Source organism: Calliphora vicina, chromosome 4 (genome assembly GCF_958450345.1).
Source record: "Calliphora vicina chromosome 4, idCalVici1.1, whole genome shotgun sequence".
Classification (NCBI taxonomy): Eukaryota; Metazoa; Arthropoda; class Insecta; order Diptera; family Calliphoridae; genus Calliphora; species Calliphora vicina.
In genome coordinates this window covers 107,515,248-107,534,829 of record NC_088783.1, presented here as the reverse complement: position 1 = coordinate 107,534,829, position 19,582 = coordinate 107,515,248, and the positions used below count along the sequence as shown (strand labels likewise).

Here is a 19,582-nt window from a genome sequence, read left to right as displayed (position 1 = left end):
TCGCTCTATTACGCTCTTTTGTTCACATTCGGGTTGTTTGACGAAAATCATCGTAACCTCAACAATATGAACGCCTACCATGGATTTAAAGACTTCCAATCGTCCACTCACACTTGCCATTTTTACAATCAAAAATCACCAAAATGCCTATAAATCGGCAAATCTGGCATGTGAGCAGCTCATTCTCACTGAGCTCAGGATGAAGTTACCAGATTGTTAAATTAATGACACACAAGAAGAAAATTTTAATATGGCAATACTATTATAATATTTTGTGGTGAAAAAAAGTTTCAGCATTGCCATACATAAAATATTTTTCATACCACATTAGTGATTAAAAATTACCCCCTGTCTGTACCTGATAAATTTTTATCATGACAAACGTCAAAATGGTTGTCAAGATAAAAAATTATTAGGTATAGTCTTCATTTATTAGTATTGTTGCCTCGTTATGACAAAACTGTAAGTGCTTTTTCTCAGACAACATTGTCTTGACAACAAACTTCATTAATTGTTAAGATAAATATTTGTCAAGTATAGACAGGAGTTTAGCAAAACCTACCAAATTGTTAATATTTGTGAAACGCATTGTAGTCACAAAACAATTAGGTAAATTTGTTTTCCGGTTATATGAAAACCTTGAAATGCTACACATAAAAAACCATTTATCACATCTAGATGTTCTGTTTAGCGAACTGTTTCAGCCCCTGTCTACACTTGACAAATTGTCCATTGTTCTGATAACGTTATTCGAATAAGAATATAACATCGACACGAGTGGTCCAAACGAGACAAATTCATATGCAGACAAGCAATTGTTCGATGTGTGAACATATTAATATCTTGTCAAGACTGGAGTTTACGGAGCGATAATACTAATACCTGATAATTTTTTTTTTAGACTACCATTTTTATTTTTATCATGGCAAAAATTTATCAAGTATACACATAGGGTAAACATTTTATTTTTGCAGTAAAATAAAAATCGCTTGAATTCCTAAAAATAATTAAAAATCTGGCATCCCAGCTTTTGTTCTATTTACTTTTTTCGAACACACGTGTAGAACGGAACAAAATCAAAACAAATTTCTTTAGTTTTTTAAAAAAATAACAATAATTTTATTAAAAAATGGGCGGTAAAGGCAAATTGATAAATAAAAAACGTAAATTTCAAGGCCACAAAGATGATGATCCTGAATTTGATTTAACAAAGAAACATTTAAAGACCAGCCACCTAAAGGCAATGGAAAAAAGGCTGATTATTGTTCTGGATGGAGCACAATTGGAGACGGTTAAAGTAAGTTTGAATTTATACCTATTTTATAACCAAAAAAAACTAAGATTTATTAAATTTCAGGTGGGCCCTACATTCGAATTGTTAAATTGTGATGATCATGCCAATATAATGCGTAAAAATAATCGCGATCCAGGTTCATGCCGTCCGGATATTACCCATCAGTGTCTGCTAATGCTGTTTGATTCGCCGCTTAACAGGGCAGGTCTTTTACAGGTCTACATACGCACCGAAAGAAATGTTCTGATAGAAATCAATCCACAGACAAGAATACCGCGTACATTTAAAAGATTTGCCGGCTTAATGGTACAGCTGCTCCATAAATTCTCCATACGGGCCAATGACACGTCAACGAAACTAATGAAAGTTATTAAGAATCCCATAACTGATCATTTGCCAGTGGGTTGTAAAAAGTATGCAATGTCTTTTTCGGGCAAATTAATAACGAACGTAAAAGATTTGGTGCCTAAGAAGACTGATGAGGATGAGGAAGAACCAGTTGTTTTGGTTGTTGGTGCTTTTGCTCATGGTGTCTTGAAAAGTGACTACACAGAAGCATTATTTTCGATAAGTAATTATCCTCTATCTGGAGCCATAGCCTGTTCGAAATTATGCAGTGCTTTCGAAGAAGTATGGGGTATAGTTTGATTGTGTATGTTTTAGGTTTATAGCATTAAGTTAAAATATTAAAGAAATTGTACACAAATCGAAGGCATTCTTTCAAAATGTTTTATTTATTTCCAATCCAATTTTATTTATTGGATCACTAAGATATTTAAAAAGTTAAATGGGATGTATAATGAACAGTAGTACATATAAATTTTATATTACCTTTGGGGCATCGTAAAATTTTTTTACATTGAACGTTTGACATTAATAGCAGCTATTAAGCGTAATATATGTATGAGTTTCTTACGGAAAAAATAAACAAGAATTCATTTTGATATCACTTGTCCAATGATAAAAAAATAATCTATGCTGGGAATCTATGGAGTAATATACCATTTATAATTCCATGATATAATAATTTTGTTCATAGCATTTATCCAAGAAATTCTACAAGACACCAAAAAAAATTCCATACATTAATTTTTAATATAAATCATTTGTGACCCCATAGAGTAATCGTTATATATAGCAGAGTCGATAAAGCCATGTTCGTTGCTATTTAAAATCTAGAACATTTTGTTCACTATTTTTTTTTTACCAAAATTGCTTTTGCACTCTGAATAAAATCATTATAATGTTATATAAATGCCACAATTGTTAAAAACATAAATCCGACAAAAACAAAGAAAATGCAAACTAAACAAATTAATGAAATTTTATACTCGCGGCAAAATTCCAATTGGTTAAAAAGAAATGTTATCTATATATTTTAATCCAATTACTCAAATAACTTTATTATAAGCTGCAAAGCTTTTGAATTGGCAAATAAATACAACACATACGTTTAAAATATATTTTAGTATATATTTTCCATGTTACATATAAAAAAACATTGCAATTGTTTAGATATTTTAATTATATAGAAAAAATATTTGTTTACTAATAGTAATTAAAAAAAAAAAATAGAGAAAGATTGAAGAAATAAGTGCCGTTGCGGTGATGTCCCTGCCTATGCTTTGCCAGCTGCTTTCTTGTCATCGGTTGCCTTCTTTTTCAATTCTCCTTCCCGTTTGGCGGCTGCATCAGCACGTTGTTGTCTTATTAAAGCTAGACGGGCTAAATCTGCTTTAGCCTGAGCGGTTTTTCCTTCGGCATGCAATTTCTCATAACGCTGGCGAGCTTTTTGTTTTTCGATTTGTTCACGATCTCTTCGGGACAATTCTGGTTTTGGAGCTGGCTCATCACCATCTATATTAATTTTCGCTACTTTCTGTGTGGCCTTTTTGACAGCACGATTGGGATTCTCAATTTCAATTAGGCCGGCAACACCTTTATTAGCACCACGATCATCTTCTGAATCTTCATCAGATTCTTCACTGCTTGTGGGCATTTTGCCAGCAGGAGCAGCGGATTTTGGTTTGGCACCGCGTGCTTTACTACTGCTACCACCAGGTTGATCGTCTTCCTCACCCGATGACTCTGCGCTGCTGCTCTCCTCATCGCTTTCTTGCTGCAATTCTTCGGGAGAGGTAAAGTGGCGGCTACGTCCTTTGTGATTCACATATTTACCACGTGGCATTTTTAATTATGTTTAGTTTTATAGATGTTGTTAAATTAAATGTTTAACAATGTTTTTTTCAATAAATTTCGTTTTTGCAAAATTTATTGCGTTCACACTTTTTATACCAGTTGAGTCTGACAAGTCAATACACACAACACACTCACACAAATTTATTAATGCAAGGTTGTTTTTTTAGTGCCAGCCTATAAATACAGAGTCGTTATTTAAATTATTAATAGTTATTTAAAAAATATATTAAACAATGATATTAAATATGTTTATGTAAATTATTTAATGCATAAATAAACATGTTATAGTTTTTTTGATATTTTAAATTTATTGTATATTAAAGTTGATTTATATATTAATACATTATAAAACAACTCTGTTTTTATACTTTATTTTAAACTGGTAATACCTTGCATCTAATATTTAGTACATAATATAAATTCATTGTAAAATGTTAATTAAAAATACAATAATGAAAATTCCTTTTCATTATTTAATTTATGTATTCCTATATTTGTAAATAAAATGCTCTTATTGTAGGAAAATGATTATCAAAGTATAATGCTAAAGTACGGCATCACTGTTACAGAAGTAATGACAATTTTTTCGAAATTCATTGAAGATTTATACAAGTTCGAAAATGGTGGATAACCCAAAGATTTTGTTAAAAAAATTCACATTTTAGTTAATGGAAAAATTGCATTATTTTGTAAAATTTAAACGTTTATTTAACAAAAAATTGAACATAAACAAACAAGAGAGTGTTAAGAATTGTAAAACGTTGAAAAAATGTAAGAAACTACAATTAATAATGCCATAAAATTAAAATGTGATGAAATTGTTAAGCAAATAAAAATGGTGGTTATTCTGCCCCGAACAAGCAATGAAAAGGAAAAACGCCTTGAATTTATATACAGCCTTTATTGTCAAAAAAATGTTGGGCTGTTCATGTTTAAGGAATAATAAAAATAATTTTGAAAAATATTAAACAAAATATTTTTTTCATACAAATTCCCGAAAGAAAAAGTTTGATTTTTGTGAAATTTCATGTTTTTTCAGTAATGCTTAAAGAAAAGACAGCCATTTTGTTTCATTATTAATACTTATTTTTTTAGTACAAACACGTAGTCCTCTTTGTATCTCCCATTTCATTTGTAAACATATGGTGGTCCTTTTCACTCTTTTGTAGTCGCATACATTTAGTACAGCTGTTAGAGAAAGACAAATGGTGGGCTAACTTTTTCATTCCCTATTTTACTCGTGAGTAATTTCGAAAAATAAAATGTATATTTGATGAAAACCCGCGTTCTTTCGGTCGGGTGCGCGTTCGTTGTGAAGAAAATTTAATAAAAATAGTGTAAAAATTGTTTAAAGAAATAAAAATTTATTAAAAATCAATACTTCAATGTAAGCTTTAGTGAGTTATAGTAAAATTGAATGAAAATTTATAAACTAAATGGCTAAAAAAAGTGTTTGAAAAAAGTGAGACTCCGCTGGGCAACAGCAGCACATACAGAGAAACTACGCGAACAAACAAGGAGAATTAAAACTGATTGTTAAAACAGTACGAACGAACGTTGTCGGAAAAAAGTAGCAACAAAATTATATATTTTTTCTTTTTTTTTTTAATTTTATTTGAAGAAAGAACACCAAAAAAGTAAGAAGAAAAAACGGGGGAAAATACGAAATTACAAAAAAGAAAAAAATTTCACTATTCAACATCGTTGTGTCGCGTGTATATGCGAATTGAAATGTGTGTATGTAAACGAAAGTGTGTGTGAGTGTACGAACAGTGTCTGCATAAAAAAAAACACTGAATATTTGCTGCGTACGTACGAAAAGTTGTCATCATGTATGGAAGATTGAGTATATGAGCGTGTGTGATTGAGTGAACGTAGGGTATAGTATACTGTATGTGTTGATCGTGGTTTTTTAATTGTTGTTGCCCGGGAGTTTAATTGCATAAAAAAAATACATATTTAAAATAATTAAAATATTTTTAATTTATTCTACAGTTTTAGTCATAGAAATACGGAAATTAAAAGAAGCTTGTGCGTGTGTATGTAATCAAACGAATGCAAGAAATTAAAAAAAAAAATTCCATAATATCAAACAAAACATAATTTAAAGAAAATTTAAAAAATAAGCATTTTGTTATTGTAAATACAGAAATACAAGGCATGCTTGCTTGCTTGACACCATGATGCCGTAATATATAAGAAAATAAATGTTTAAAGAAATATCTCAATGAAAAAAAGTATTAATCTTATCCTATAATATATAAAAAATATAGAAAGCCTCGTAAGGATTTACCAAACTAAACAACCAACAAAACACAGACATTTTGGATAACACTAAAATAACAACATACATTTTAATGGTAATTATTGTTTATCTAATACTAATTATGAAATAACAAGTAACAAATTAATTCTTACTCTATTTAAATTTTTAATAAATTGAATGAATCTCTCAATCGGTTCTTGATTCGAATCTAATTTAAATAGTTTTTAAATATGTGAAATATAACACCTTTAGTTATGAATTAGAGTTATGTATTGCATTGTTAGAATAATGCAATTTCTTCTTTCGATTTAAAAACAAACATTTTAAAATTGTTTACAGCATTCTTTTAATTTTACATGACAAAATATTTACTCTTTTCTGTAGTTTGTTATTCTCATAGTTGCAAAAAATAGTATTGTATATTTTTAGCGTTGTATGAAATAGCATCAGTTTATTATAATGAATTTTTTTAAAAATATTAGTTACTCAACAAATATATATATCTTTTCAATGTAAGTTTAGTTAAAATATAGTTTAGATTTTGTTGTTTAATTAGAACTACCAATTTTTAGTAACTTTTTTTACACTTTGCTGTGACCTTATTTTTGTTTATAAAGTGGTAAAAAATCAATATATTGAACTAAGAAATTATGCGATTATTTAAACAGTTTTGGTGACAGTATCAATTTTATAATTAGGAAATGTCATTGATAGCCAAGTAATACATATAGGTATAGGTGTTATTACCAATTCAGAATAGTTTGGTAATCATCAGTTATTCATTATTATTTGGGAATTTAATTTAGGGTCAGCCATACAAATCTATGATCAAGTATAGGTTTAATGTCAAATATACTTTTTTGTTTAACTACCGCATTCATCGTATTGAAATAACCCGCTATTTTCCTAAGTTGCTCTTTATCAATAAGTTCTCGTTCTATTTTAGCAACTGAGATGGGATTTATTGTGTATATCAGTCCTTAAGATTTCTAGCAATTGTAATTTTTAGAGTCCGAGCGAATATTTGATTTCGTTTTAACTGATTACCAAAAACCGAAACAGATTATGAAATTTTGAAGGAAAATCATGTTTTAATATAATACAAAAACTTATATTTTGTTGTAAAAATTCTAAGCACCCTATTAAAACTGTTAAGGGAACAAAAAGGCTTTCAGTAAAAAGTAGCACAATGTAAATTGGGTGCTAAAATTTAAATTTTGTTGGGAGAATTATACAGGCCAAAAACAAACATATTCGGCCAAAAATCATTACTCGGCCTTATCAAAAACAAACCGAAAATTTACAAATTTACATATTACTAATTTCGGAAATAATTTAATTATTTTTATTGAAGACCTGTTTCATATTCACCCTTATCGCGAATCAATATTTCACATGAAATATGTTCCCTTTTCCCATTTTTCGTTCATAAACTTTGTTCATGTGAAAAAATTCCCCATGTTGGGAAATTTTTAGATGGAATTTTGTAAACAATAAACATCTGTTACGAACAAAATCAACTATTGTGAATGAAAAGTTCCGGGGAATATCACGATAGCAATTTTCCCTTCGAGGGAAATGGATATTTCATGGGAACATAAATTTCACATGTTTTTCATGATAGGGGTGATTGTTTTAGGTGCCCTCGAGTACATTGTGAAATATTGTTTTTCATCTTTAATAATAAAATCTGAGTCAGCATATATTATTATATTCAAAAGTAGTTATCCTTCAAAATTCTCTATATTCTATATAAAAGTTTCGGTATTCCTAATTTTGACCGAATACTGGACGAATTTTGTCCTAATACGAAACCGAATAATCGGCCTGTTTATATTTATTTTAAACAAGGTTGCTACCGTTACCACTAAAAGAAATCTCGCTACCGCTAAGATTTCTTTACGGAAATAACTGCAACTAACGTTACCGAAATAATCGTAAATAGCATTACCTGTAATAAATCATGAAAATTACATTTCTACGACAGCCTGTTCTATGACCAAAGTTCACTCGGTCAAGCGCTGTCAACTCAGCAACCATTGCTGCTACAACAACAACCGCTAAATTACCGTTACCTAAATAAGACAAAATGCCGTTACCGCCAAAATAACTTCAGTTGCGTTGTCAGCTATCATTATCAACAGAAATGATAGCTGCCAGTTGCCATCTGTAATACCATTTAGGCAGCTGACAATGCAACTGAAGTCCGGTTACCGTCCATAATCGACCCATTATGACTTTAGGTCACTGATACACATTCAATATATATTGACCGCGATCCAGTATCGCGATATTTATTGAACGTGTAGCATGCAATATTGATGGATCGCAGAATAGCCTAATATTCTGAAAACCAGACAGAGATCCAAATATGACAATATATATTGAACATGTTGCAGTGCCCTTAGGATAATTAATTTATTTTAATGTAAACAGTTTTCTCGATTAAATAATAAAAACAATTTGTGTCTCTTCATATATTCATATATTTTTTTCATTAAGCGCTGCTTAAGATTTTCTTCAGAAATGCATATTCCTTTTGTGATGTTATCCTTCTCCACAATTCTTTTTATTGGTCTGAACCTTTCTAAACTTTGTTATTGAAAAGATATTAATCAAATCAATAGGTGGATTTCAACATCCATAAATAGATATTATTGCATTAAAGTCTTCTGTTCAAAATTTAAATACAATATGGAATTGAATAAATTTGGTAATACATAATAAACGTTTCTTTTAGGTTTTAGCTTTGACGAATCGGTTACGATTGATCAAAATAGATTTTTTGTCAGCTTTGAGAAGTATAAAGTAGTGACTGGTAAATCGATTACGATTGTGGTCGATTTTCAGGGTTCAAAAAGGGTTTTTTCGTGATCCTAATGTACATTAAATTTTTAAGCTGAAATCGATTTTGGGAAAGACTAATCGAAAGCTATTAAAATATTTATTGAGGACCTAATTTTTTTTAAAACAAAATCTTTTCAAACTGTAGAAAACTGTATTGTAGGAAATGTTTTTCATTTAATGTTTGCCGTTAAATTTTATAAAATGAGCAACTCAATAGGTATAAAGGAATTTTGATACTTTTGCAAAATATGACATTAGTCTGTAATTATAGCTAATATCTGTCATTTGCTATGGATTCAAAAAAATACAGGGGCCAAATTACCGCATTCGATATCGAGTAAAATTGATCGTAATTTTCTTATTTGAGATTATGGCATTCGATATCGAGCAAGAAATTTAGTACATTTTATCATAATTTCGATATCGAAATCTTTTCTTTCGATACTATAGCTCATTCGATCACGAATGCGGTGATCTTTAAAATTCGAAATGAAAATGTTTGACCGAGGAGTTGAAAATAAAGTTCTTAGTTCTCTAATATAAAGCAAACTGAACTAATTCTTATTCTCAATAATTTCATTTGAAAATCTTATTTTTTAACTTACATTTCAAAATATAATTATAATAAGGGAACAAATTTTTACCGCTGCTAAGAGCCGTCATAAAGATTAATTACTTAAATAGTAAAAAATTAAATATTAAACAGTAAAATTCTAAGAAATGGAAAAAATACCATGAAAATTCTGCAACATATCCTGCGGATTTTACAGTTTTTTCCATAAATGTGTGTATTTCGGCAGAAAAATTCCTAAAATGTTATTACAACAAATGTGATTTTAATATTGACCTTTTAACAAAAGATGTTTTTGAGAAAATCTATGTAACAGGTAATAATTCTAATGCTAACTAACTAAACAAATATATTTCTCTTATAATGTGTTTGCTAACATAAAATATAGCCCAATCAATTTCGTTATAAATAGAGCCTCAAACACGAAAAAGTTTTCAACTTACTATTTATTTATAATATGTACCATCGAAATTAATATTAATGAAAGAAGTAAATATACTGACTGGAGGAGATGAAGGTTTGTTCTCTAGTCCAAATTTTGTTTCCAGAATAATTAACAAAATGTACATATTTAAACATGTGTATTTAAAGGCTTTGTTTTGTTCTGACCAATTTATATGCATATTGAGCAATAATATATTTTCGTAGCTATATTTTAGTTTGATTTCAACATAAATTTTATAAAAATTTGTAGAACTGTTCACAATATTCAATAAAATTCATATTACATACCTAGGTATTCAGTTTATTGACTTTACTAATGATGTCAAAATGTTAGATTTTAATATAACTTCTATTTTTATACACATATTAAAATTTTCAACAAGTGTTTTTTATTGTTAAAATTAGTTTTAATAATAAAAAAAAAACATCTTCGACTTAGTAGTTAAACATTCTTTATATTTTTGTATCTCAAATAAACTAAATTCTTAAATGGTTTTTTTGTTATTTATCTAAAAAAAAAAACAACAAACATCGAAAAAAAAAACATGTAAACAAAATATTCTCTTTATTTTCATTTCTTCTTGTTTACACTGTGCACAAGTAAAAAAAAATTCTGACCCATTAAATACAACACTGTATAGAGTTTTCAAGCGTCTACAACAAAGAGAGTACGCTGTCAACTCATCATCATTTCCTACATATATTTGTCCCTTTTACAATATTAATTTTAGTACTAAACATTTTTCTACCGCCATTTTCAAGAGAGGGTTGCCTATATACTTACCTGCGAGAAAAAGAGATAATCTATAATCTTTGTTGATTTCTTACTAGACTGTTGACATGCTCACTCATATGTATGTCAAATTTTTTTTTTATTCTTTACACATTTTCTTTTACTTATACTACATCACGTCCGTTTTTCGTCGTCGTTGCCGTTGTGTGTAGTGTAAGAAGTTAAAATATTAAATTGTAAAGAAAAAATTAAGAAAACTACATTTAAAATAAATTGTTATTAAAAAATAATTGATTATAAAATGTAGTTTGTTATAAATTTAAAACCTTGTGTTGAAAAAAGGTTTAATTAGTATAAAAAATGTGGAAAAAATTGCTAATAGGTATAAAGAAAAAAAGGATGAAAAATGAAGAAGAAGCGTTTTATAAGGGCAGTTAAAAGAATGGAGGAAAAAAGTGGTTCCATATAGAGTAGACTTCGTATTTTGTACGTATTACATGCATACATACATATTTATATGTTTTTGTTATGAGTATGCTTCTTGCTAGAGTGTTGCCTTGATTTTTCTACTATCATTAACATTATGTTGTGTATTATTGATATTGTTGTTGCCGCAGTCTGCGTTGAATTTTGGTGAATCTTTATTGCTATTTTTTCAATTCTGCTCCTAGTAGTAGCAGAGTCACTGTCGTCGACGCACCGTCGCCATTCTCAGATATACAACGAAATGTTGAAAACAATATAAAAGCCGAATATTGCCGAGAGTAACCATCCAAATAGTCTACTGTACTATATTTGCCAGATAGCTGCTGTTGGCATCTCAGTCGCTGTTTGCGTCGTGTGTATAGTAAGTTTATGTTGTTAGAAAAGGACAGATATGTGTGTTATAAATATTTTGAATTTTTTGTTTGTTGTATCGCAGAAAACAAGGATGTATATTTAAGTATTTAGTACTTATTGTTTCCTTTAGAAAATTTGCTTTTTTGCAAATAAATTTTATCATTTTAATGAAAATTAAAGCTGAACAAAAGAAAAATCATTAATTATATTGTTAATAAATAAAAATAATAAAATTTATATTGAGTTTCATTAAAAATTAACAGTTATATAGTATTTTGTAGTTTCTGTCTTAATGCCGGTTTATTTTTGTATTCGTTATGAAATTTGTATGTATAATTGTTAAGTGTACTTAAATTATGAAAAATATAAAGTTTATCTTTGTTTAATTATTATAGATTTTTAGGCATTAAACAAAAAACTTATTTTTTTTTTCCAAAATACCAATACATATTTCGTGAAAGTTTCGCCTTAAATTTTAAAGTTTTCAAAAGTAACACCCTTGTTTTTATACGACTATTTTACATTTATTTTTTTTTATAAAAAAAATATACTTTAAAAAATGCAAAGTTATTTTCAATTCAAACTAAAACTTTATATTACAACGTATTTCTTATTATGCTAAAGAAGAAAGAAAAAAGAGAAAGTTTATTGTTTAAAATAACTTTTTTATTTTTTATTCCAGTGTGAATTTTTTTCTTTTTCTTTTTTTTTTTGCAATTCACTCACAACTGTTTATCATATGACTGACTGCTTTGGTTACATTTTTTTGTTTATATTTGTATACATTGTTGATGATATTGTTGTTATTGTTGCGCTTTATTTCTGCTGCTGTTGTTTATATTATTCTCTTTGATCAATTTTTAGTGTGTACTATAACATGCCCCCACCACGTAAAAGATTAATGAACGCTGTTTGTGGGAAGAAAAAAAAATTGAAAATTATGTCAAAGTAAAAAAAACAAAACTTAAATAATGAACTGGAAAAGTTCCATTCGGCAAACAAGAGGATGTTTTATAAAAAAGAAAAAATTCTTTATTAACTTTATGTGGAACACAACACTATAATCGATTATGGCATAATGTTTCTAAAATACAGATATTGGTTAAATAAATACCTTTGACATAACCATAGATTTAAATCTTGATTTTTTTTTTAAATTTATTATATTATTTTGGATTAATTACCAATTGGAAATAATAAATTTTATTTATCATCCTAGCAAATAAAGAAAACATTCACAACGTTTGTAATTAGAAATTAATGTGTGCAACAGTGGTCGGCACTGATGTAAGCGAAACTCGTTAAAATGATTAAATAAGATATCAATTGGAGATTGTACGTAAAAAAAAACTATACGATAATTCATTTTATGTTCCATTACAGTACTTTTACTCATATGACAGAAAGAACTCTTTTTGCCGACCACTGGTGTACAATATTAAAAATGTTAATAGAGGTGGTCTGATTTGTTCAAAACTAAATGAAAAATAGTATGTTGTTAAATTCTTTTGAAATAGATTAATACTTTTTGATTATTTTCAAGATATTTTAAAAAATGTTTGTTTTCCAATAATTTATCATATTTTTCCATTGTTACAACATTTAACATATTTGCAGAACTATCGAAACATATTAATTAATCTATTTTTTAAGAATTACTAACAATCGATGAAAACTCCTTGTGGATTTCTTATAAATATTCTGAAACCTTTCGGTATATTTCCTAATTCTATTCGAAAAAGAGCAATTTATAAGCAACCGATATTTTTCCCATAATAAGCACCAATCTGAAACTTAAAACAGACTCATGAATGTAATTTCATTTATTATACACAATTTAAATATTTCAAAAACTATTTCAGAAAAGGTTCCATTGTAAATCTTTTATTGGATAGTATCTTCTGAAATAGATTTACACAAACGACTGCTGTTTATGTCCGTTTAATTGATGTAATGAATAAGTTAAATTATGACGAGATGAGAATGTATGTTTCAGCTGAAATACTATTTTACTTCCCTAAATTATTGCGAGATGAGAATGTAGGTTTCGTTTCATTATTTATAAGTAATTAATTGTTTTTTTCACCTAAAATTTTTTTCACCGATATTTGTTAATGTTTATCAGAAATAATGTCTTGATGAACGTTAAGATTCGGGACAGAAGAATATAGCACCACTCTTACTTGTTTTCGCTGAACTAATATTTTTGACAATTATCCTATTGTTTATTATGAAATGCTAATTCCATGAACCACTATTTAAAATTATGTATTTTTAATCGATTGTGTGAGGGGAAGATTTTAAAAATATAGCTCACAAGCATTATAATCTCTGTGAATAATTCACTGAAGTCAGAAAGAGGTTTGAAATAAAGTATAAATATATACAATTACTAAAATTACCTGTCTTACAATTTACATATTTACATTTGTTATTCTTATTTCATTATTAATTAATTCTTTTGTCCTTTTTTTCCTTTGCAGTATAACATCCATTACATGAACAACCATAATAGCAACAAATAACTACCTTTTAAATATTGACGTCTCCAGAGTGAATGCTTCAGAATTATATATATATAAAGTTGTAATAATTACACATAAAATAAGTTTAAAAAACAAAAACCTCCCAAAAGACTTTAAAACAATCTCCAATAATTGTAATTTTGCATACAAAAATCAATATACATCCATAAATTTGGCCTAAATATTTTGCAGTTAATTGTTTGTTTCAATTACTAAGTAAAACAACAACAGAAACAAACATGTCTACTATATATTTAAGCTGACTTTAAATACTATTTGCTGTAAATGTATGGTAAGTTGCTAAAGTAATTAAAAATTAAATTAAAAAAAAAAATTAACCTATAAAAGAATGTAAAGTTTTAGAAATTCTTTTTTAAATTTTGCTAAATATACGTTTCAATAATAACCTATCAATTTGCGTTTGTTTTTTTTTATTTTAACTTTAGATAATTTTGCCATAAAATGCGGCCAACAACAGCAACCGTCAAACAATTACAGCAGCAGTATATGGCCAAAAATCATCTAACTTCAGATATGTACAGCATTATATATAAACTACTCTATCAAAACTCCAGACTACAGAAAAGGATTTGAAACTAACAGACAAACGAATTGTTGTTAATTCCTTCAACGCATCCATTATTACTATTATTAATTTATTTTTTGTTTAAAAAAAAGAACTGCTAAATGCTAAATAGTGAGTGAAATTGCACTAAACCCCAGAGACAGAGCACACACGACAGTGTGTAATAAAAGAAGGGAGAAGTGATCAAGAGGAGAAAAGAAAACCCGTTAAAAAATAAAAACTCTTACGAGAGTTTAACGTTTAGCGAAATATTTTCTCTTCGTTTGTAAGAATTCTCCTTTCGAAAAAAGTAATAAAGACATTTTGTGAATCTTAGCCTTACAATACTACTACTACATTTTATTTTCCACATAAAACTAAAATATAAAGTACAGAAAAATATATGAAAAAGTAGTGAAAAGATAATTCTCAAACTATATTGGTTGGTTCCTCCCCTACTTTAGCAAGCTCCTTGCTAATACAAACGAAAATATAAAAATTAAAAACAAACAAAATTAAGCACAATTAACATTTTTTGTATATACAGTTACAAAAAATCATTTTAAACATACCTCAAGGTTGGTCTGATACACTAACCTTAACCAAATATTTAAAAAAAAAGCAAAAAGGAGAGATAGTGAGTGAGTGAGGGAGGAATATTGGATTGTAAAAATTAGAAAAACACAAGAAAGAAACGAAGCTGCAAAATGTCGCAAGAACCACCGCCACGTAATGAACCCTATGTGGAGCCAGTTAATGGCATTGTTCAGCCACCAACTGTACCACCTCCTGATCGACCAGGTCGCAATACGAATCAACTTCAGTATCTCATCAAGACGGTTATGAAAGCCGTGTGGAAGCATCACTTTTCTTGGCCATTCCAACAACCGGTCGATGCCAAAAAACTGAACCTGCCCGATTATCACAAGATCATCAAGCAACCCATGGATTTGGGCACTGTGAAGAAACGGCTGGAGAACAATTACTACTGGACGGCCAAAGAAGCTACACAGGACTTGAATACAATGTTCTCAAATTGTTATGTGTATAATAAGCCGGGTGAAGATGTAGTTGTTATGGCTCAAACATTGGAAAAGGTGTTTCTGCAGAAGCTGGAAGGCATGCCCAAGGAGGAAATAGAATTGGAGCCGGTGACGCCGAAAGGTGGTGGCAAAAAGAAGCCGCGTTCGGGTCCCAAACCACCTCCGACCGCCAATGCATCACTGTTAAGTGCGCCCACCACGCCCGCTAGTTCTGGCGGTGGCCGGGGAGGTGCCGGAGCTGGTGCAGCCAGTTCTGCGCGGCCTTTGTCGGCTATGGGCGGCACTGTGTCGTCGTCTGGTGGCACACCTGCTTCCACGCCCGGCATACCACCGATAGCAACAGTGGCACCGCAAACTGTACCCGGCAGTACGAATACGACAACAACGGCTCTGGCAACAGGAGCTCCCAGTACCTTACTACCTGGAGCCAGTATACTACCACCGGGCGGTGTGGCTACTCATGTGTCTTTGGTAGGCTCTGCTGCGGGTGCAGCAGCTGGTATTGGCGCAGGCGCAGCCGGGGTCAATTCAACGCTGCTCGATGGCGGTGTAACAGCTGCGGGTGCCAATCCTGCTGCTTTGGCAACTACTGCGGCTACCGTACCTGCGTATCATGTGAATAGCACAGCGGCCGGAGTGGACGCCGTCATACCTCCTCAGCAACCGGCTAAAATGAAAAAGGGAGTGAAAAGAAAGGCTGACACCACAACACCAACTGCAAATGCATTTGAATCACCGTATGCACAAATCGACTCAAAGAGTGCGAAAATCGCAACGAGGCGTGAGTCCAATCGACAGGTAGGCAAAAAGGTAGGCCAACGTGTTGGGGCATGATGTGTGAGCAATATAAATATTTTTTGTATATTTTTAATATTTTTATAACTTAAAAACTATTAAATAGAGAGTAAATCTTTTTGTGGTTGTACTCAAAGCTGTATTCCCTCAGGCATAATTTAGATATCAAGTAAAACAGCTCAAACATTGTCAAATTCGTATTTTTTTTTTTAAATTTACTGTTTTTGTTGCTGAAATGTTTTTATTGACCAGGGGAAACAGCATATTATTGATTTTTCAAATTGCAAAAAGATTTCTTTCGAGAAAAAGATCTAACCTGCATTTAGATTCACATCTATTTCCTTCCACATTGACTTAAACATACCAAGTCCTTTTCCACTCAGCCTATAATCAATTCGACTGTAAACATCATCATGCTTTCACAAAACACGCTGTGTAACGCCTAAAAACCAACATTTCCCAAACCTCCTTTATGTTTAAGTTTGCATTATAAGTAGTTTTTTCAGTTATTTACTTATGATAAATAAAAAAACATTCTATATATTTGCACTATTCATAATTGAACATAATTTAAAAGTACTTTGGTATTTATTCTTTATATCTGTATGCTGTTTTTGTTTTCCCTTAGGACACCGGCTATCCCATGTCACCCATGGGTGTGGGTGGAGTACCTGGTGTTGCTGGTGGTGCCGGCGGTGTACCGGGCTCAGCCAAGTCCAAGGAAAAACTATCAGATGCCTTGAAATCCTGCAATGAAATCCTTAAAGAACTCTTTTCCAAAAAACATTCAGGCTACGCTTGGCCATTCTACAAGCCCGTCGATGCCGAACTGTTGGGTCTGCATGATTATCACGACATCATCAAAAAGCCCATGGATTTGGGTACCGTCAAACGGAAAATGGACAATCGCGAGTATAAAAGTGCACCCGAGTTTGCCGCCGATGTGCGATTAATATTCACCAACTGCTACAAGTACAACCCGCCAGATCATGATGTTGTTGCGATGGGTCGCAAACTACAAGACGTCTTCGAAATGCGCTACGCCAACATACCCGACGAACCGGTGGCGAATGCTCATGCGGCAGCGGTAGCTGCGGCGGCAGCCCATCACGGCTACGGCAAACATGACGGTTCGGATTCATCTTCCGACGAGTCATCGGACAGTGAAAACGAATCGAACTCGGACGAAGAGCGCAATGCGAAACTGAAGATGCTGGAGACGAAACTGCTCGATTTGCAAGAGGAAATGCGCAAACTAATGGAAGAAGCCTCGAATAAGAAGAAGGCCAAGAAGAAAATGAAGGAAAAGAAAAAGGCTGCAGCCAGTGGTGGCCCATTAGGAGCCGGAGGCATAGTACCGGCGGCAGCGGTTGGTTCATTGGTACCTGGCGGCGCCGGCGTCGCCACAGGTGTTGCTAACACAATGCACGGGCATGAGATTGCCTCGGCTATACCGATGGGTCAGATAAGTACGGGCGGTAAGGGTACTTCCATGGGTCCGGGCGGTATGTCAGCGGGTCCGGCTACGACGGCTGCAGGTGGTAAAGGTGCTAAAAGTAAGGGTCAACGTGGCCCGAAAACAGCGAATGCTAGCGGAGTGGGGCCAGCTGCAACAACAGCGGCAACAAAACGTACCAAAGGCAGTACATCCTCTGCTGGAGGCGGTGGTGCAGGTTCCGGAGCTGGTGCCAGAGGTGCCAACAAAAAGAAACCCACCAGCCAAGCCATGGTCTTCGATTCGGAGGAGGAAGACACGGCCAAACCCATGTCATACGATGAAAAAAGACAATTGTCTTTGGATATAAATAAACTGCCGGGTAAGTTAACCGACGACTGACTGATTGGAGGACAGTAATTACATTTTACTTCAATTACAAATATAATTGTTTTTATTTGCATTTGATTTATGACATATTATTATTTTTTTTCTTTAAACAGGTGATAAATTAGGACGCGTTGTACACATTATACAAAATCGAGAACCATCGCTGCGCGACTCTAATCCAGATGAAATTGAAATTGATTTCGAAACATTGAAACCCTCAACGTTGCGTGAACTTGAAAGCTATGTGGCATCATGTCTACGCAAAAAAACCCGTAAGCCTTACTGTAAGTTTATCCCAATGACACGCACTACTCAAGAAATACATGAACAAGAACAACAACAACATCGTAAACAACTTCTAAGAGGTTGATTTTTTTTTTGCCAAAAAACAACTTGTTGTTTTGTTTCTCCTTTAAAAATAAAAATTATAACAACCGTTTACAAAATACCACTAAAAATTGACAAAAATTGTCTGCCTAGCCTGGCCTCCCTCTACAAACAAACAAAGTGCAGCCTAATTTGTTTTGTTTAACTAATTTTTTTTTGTTATGACTTGTTTTATTTTCCTAATTTTTTTTTTGTGTTACATTTACATTTTAACATTGTTTTACATTATTTTCAATGTACATAGTACAGCACATTTTCATAAAAAAAAATCACACATTTTTTTACATTTTACTCCTCTCACAATCACTCAATATTTTGTTTGCATTTTCTTTGTTTCGTTAATCGAGCAAATCATTTTTTCACACTTCATTTTTTTTTTTCGTTAATAATTTAAATGTTAATTTTTTCTGTTTTTTTTTTTTTAAGTTTGAACATGTTTTATAAATAGAAATAAAGCATTTTAATAAATTGATCAAAAGCCAATTTTTTCAAACAGTTGATTTTTATTGTTGTCTGGCTTGTTGGTGGTGGGCGATACCATAAAAAGAAGAGCTACACTTAAAATTGATTAGATCCACATTTTTGTAATAAAGAATTGAGGAACGCTTTAAAAATGTGTACATCAATCAATATGATTTTATAACCTTTTCGAATCGAGTAAGAAAAGTGTATATTTTCGATAAGCAATTCGATTATTTTGTTCTCTATATTTTCAAATATTTTCCAAGTCTGTATCAGCCGGTATATTTCCTCGGTAAATAACTTTCGGCTCTATTAGACCCCCTGGGACTATTGTGAATTTCGATTCGTAGAACATCACTTGTCTGATTTTCTTCTTCTAATTACCTAAAATTTAAATATTTGGAAGTAAAACTAAATTGATTAAGATTATTTTGATAATTTATGACTATTCTAACGGAAATTTTATTTTTGACAAAAATTTTTTAAAAAAAAAAAATCAATTGCAAAGACTAAAACAAAAGTTTGATACTAGTTTTAGTAAAATATAATCTGTTAACCATTTATAATGTATAAAATTATTGGTGTCTACAAAGTTTTAATCTGAATTTTCATCATCGAAGAACCATTAATATATATATTTTATAAAAAAAAACTATTTCTAAGCGGGGAATATAGATGAGACTTTAGTAAATTCGAAGATATGACTAATTCTAACGAAACATTTATGAAATTTATTAGTTATCCAGTTTTAAAATTATTTTAAATCTGAATTCGGACATGACGAGT

General features: G+C 31.1%; 3 protein-coding genes across 10 annotated transcripts in view; 2 read left to right on the top strand and 1 right to left on the bottom strand.

Annotated features, from left to right (window-relative positions):
* Positions 1-1,059: 1,059 nt before the first annotated feature.
* On the top strand, positions 1,060-2,005 carry LOC135956936 (ribosomal RNA small subunit methyltransferase NEP1). The gene is made up of 2 exons (XM_065507550.1): positions 1,060-1,297; positions 1,358-2,005. The coding sequence occupies exons 1-2, from the start codon at positions 1,130-1,132 to the stop codon at positions 1,940-1,942; spliced, it is 753 nt and encodes a 250-aa protein (XP_065363622.1). The 5' UTR covers positions 1,060-1,129; the 3' UTR covers positions 1,943-2,005.
* Positions 2,006-2,746: 741 nt separating this feature from the next.
* Positions 2,747-3,627, bottom strand: LOC135957562 (28 kDa heat- and acid-stable phosphoprotein). The gene has a single exon (XM_065508337.1). It carries the CDS (start codon positions 3,480-3,482, stop codon positions 2,913-2,915), a length of 570 nt encoding a protein of 189 aa, XP_065364409.1. The 5' UTR covers positions 3,483-3,627; the 3' UTR covers positions 2,747-2,912.
* A 403-nt stretch (positions 3,628-4,030) lies between these two features.
* Positions 4,031-19,582, top strand: part of LOC135959133 (homeotic protein female sterile-like) — a 36,740-nt gene continuing 21,188 nt past the window's right edge. The window contains exons 1-6 of one of the 8 annotated variants that reach the window (XM_065510171.1): positions 4,031-4,264; positions 5,767-5,853; positions 13,678-14,011; positions 14,166-16,137; positions 16,751-17,939; positions 18,061-18,231. In XM_065510171.1, coding sequence (XP_065366243.1) covers positions 14,992-16,137; positions 16,751-17,939; positions 18,061-18,231 — 2,506 coding nt within the window. In that variant the 5' untranslated portion in view covers positions 4,031-4,264; positions 5,767-5,853; positions 13,678-14,011; positions 14,166-14,991. Of the gene's footprint in view, positions 4,265-4,542; positions 4,891-5,642; positions 5,854-13,677; positions 14,012-14,165; positions 16,138-16,750; positions 17,940-18,060; positions 18,232-19,582 lie in introns of those variants that run through there. The other 7 variants (XM_065510169.1, XM_065510170.1, XM_065510168.1 and 4 more) reach the window with 7 other exon arrangements.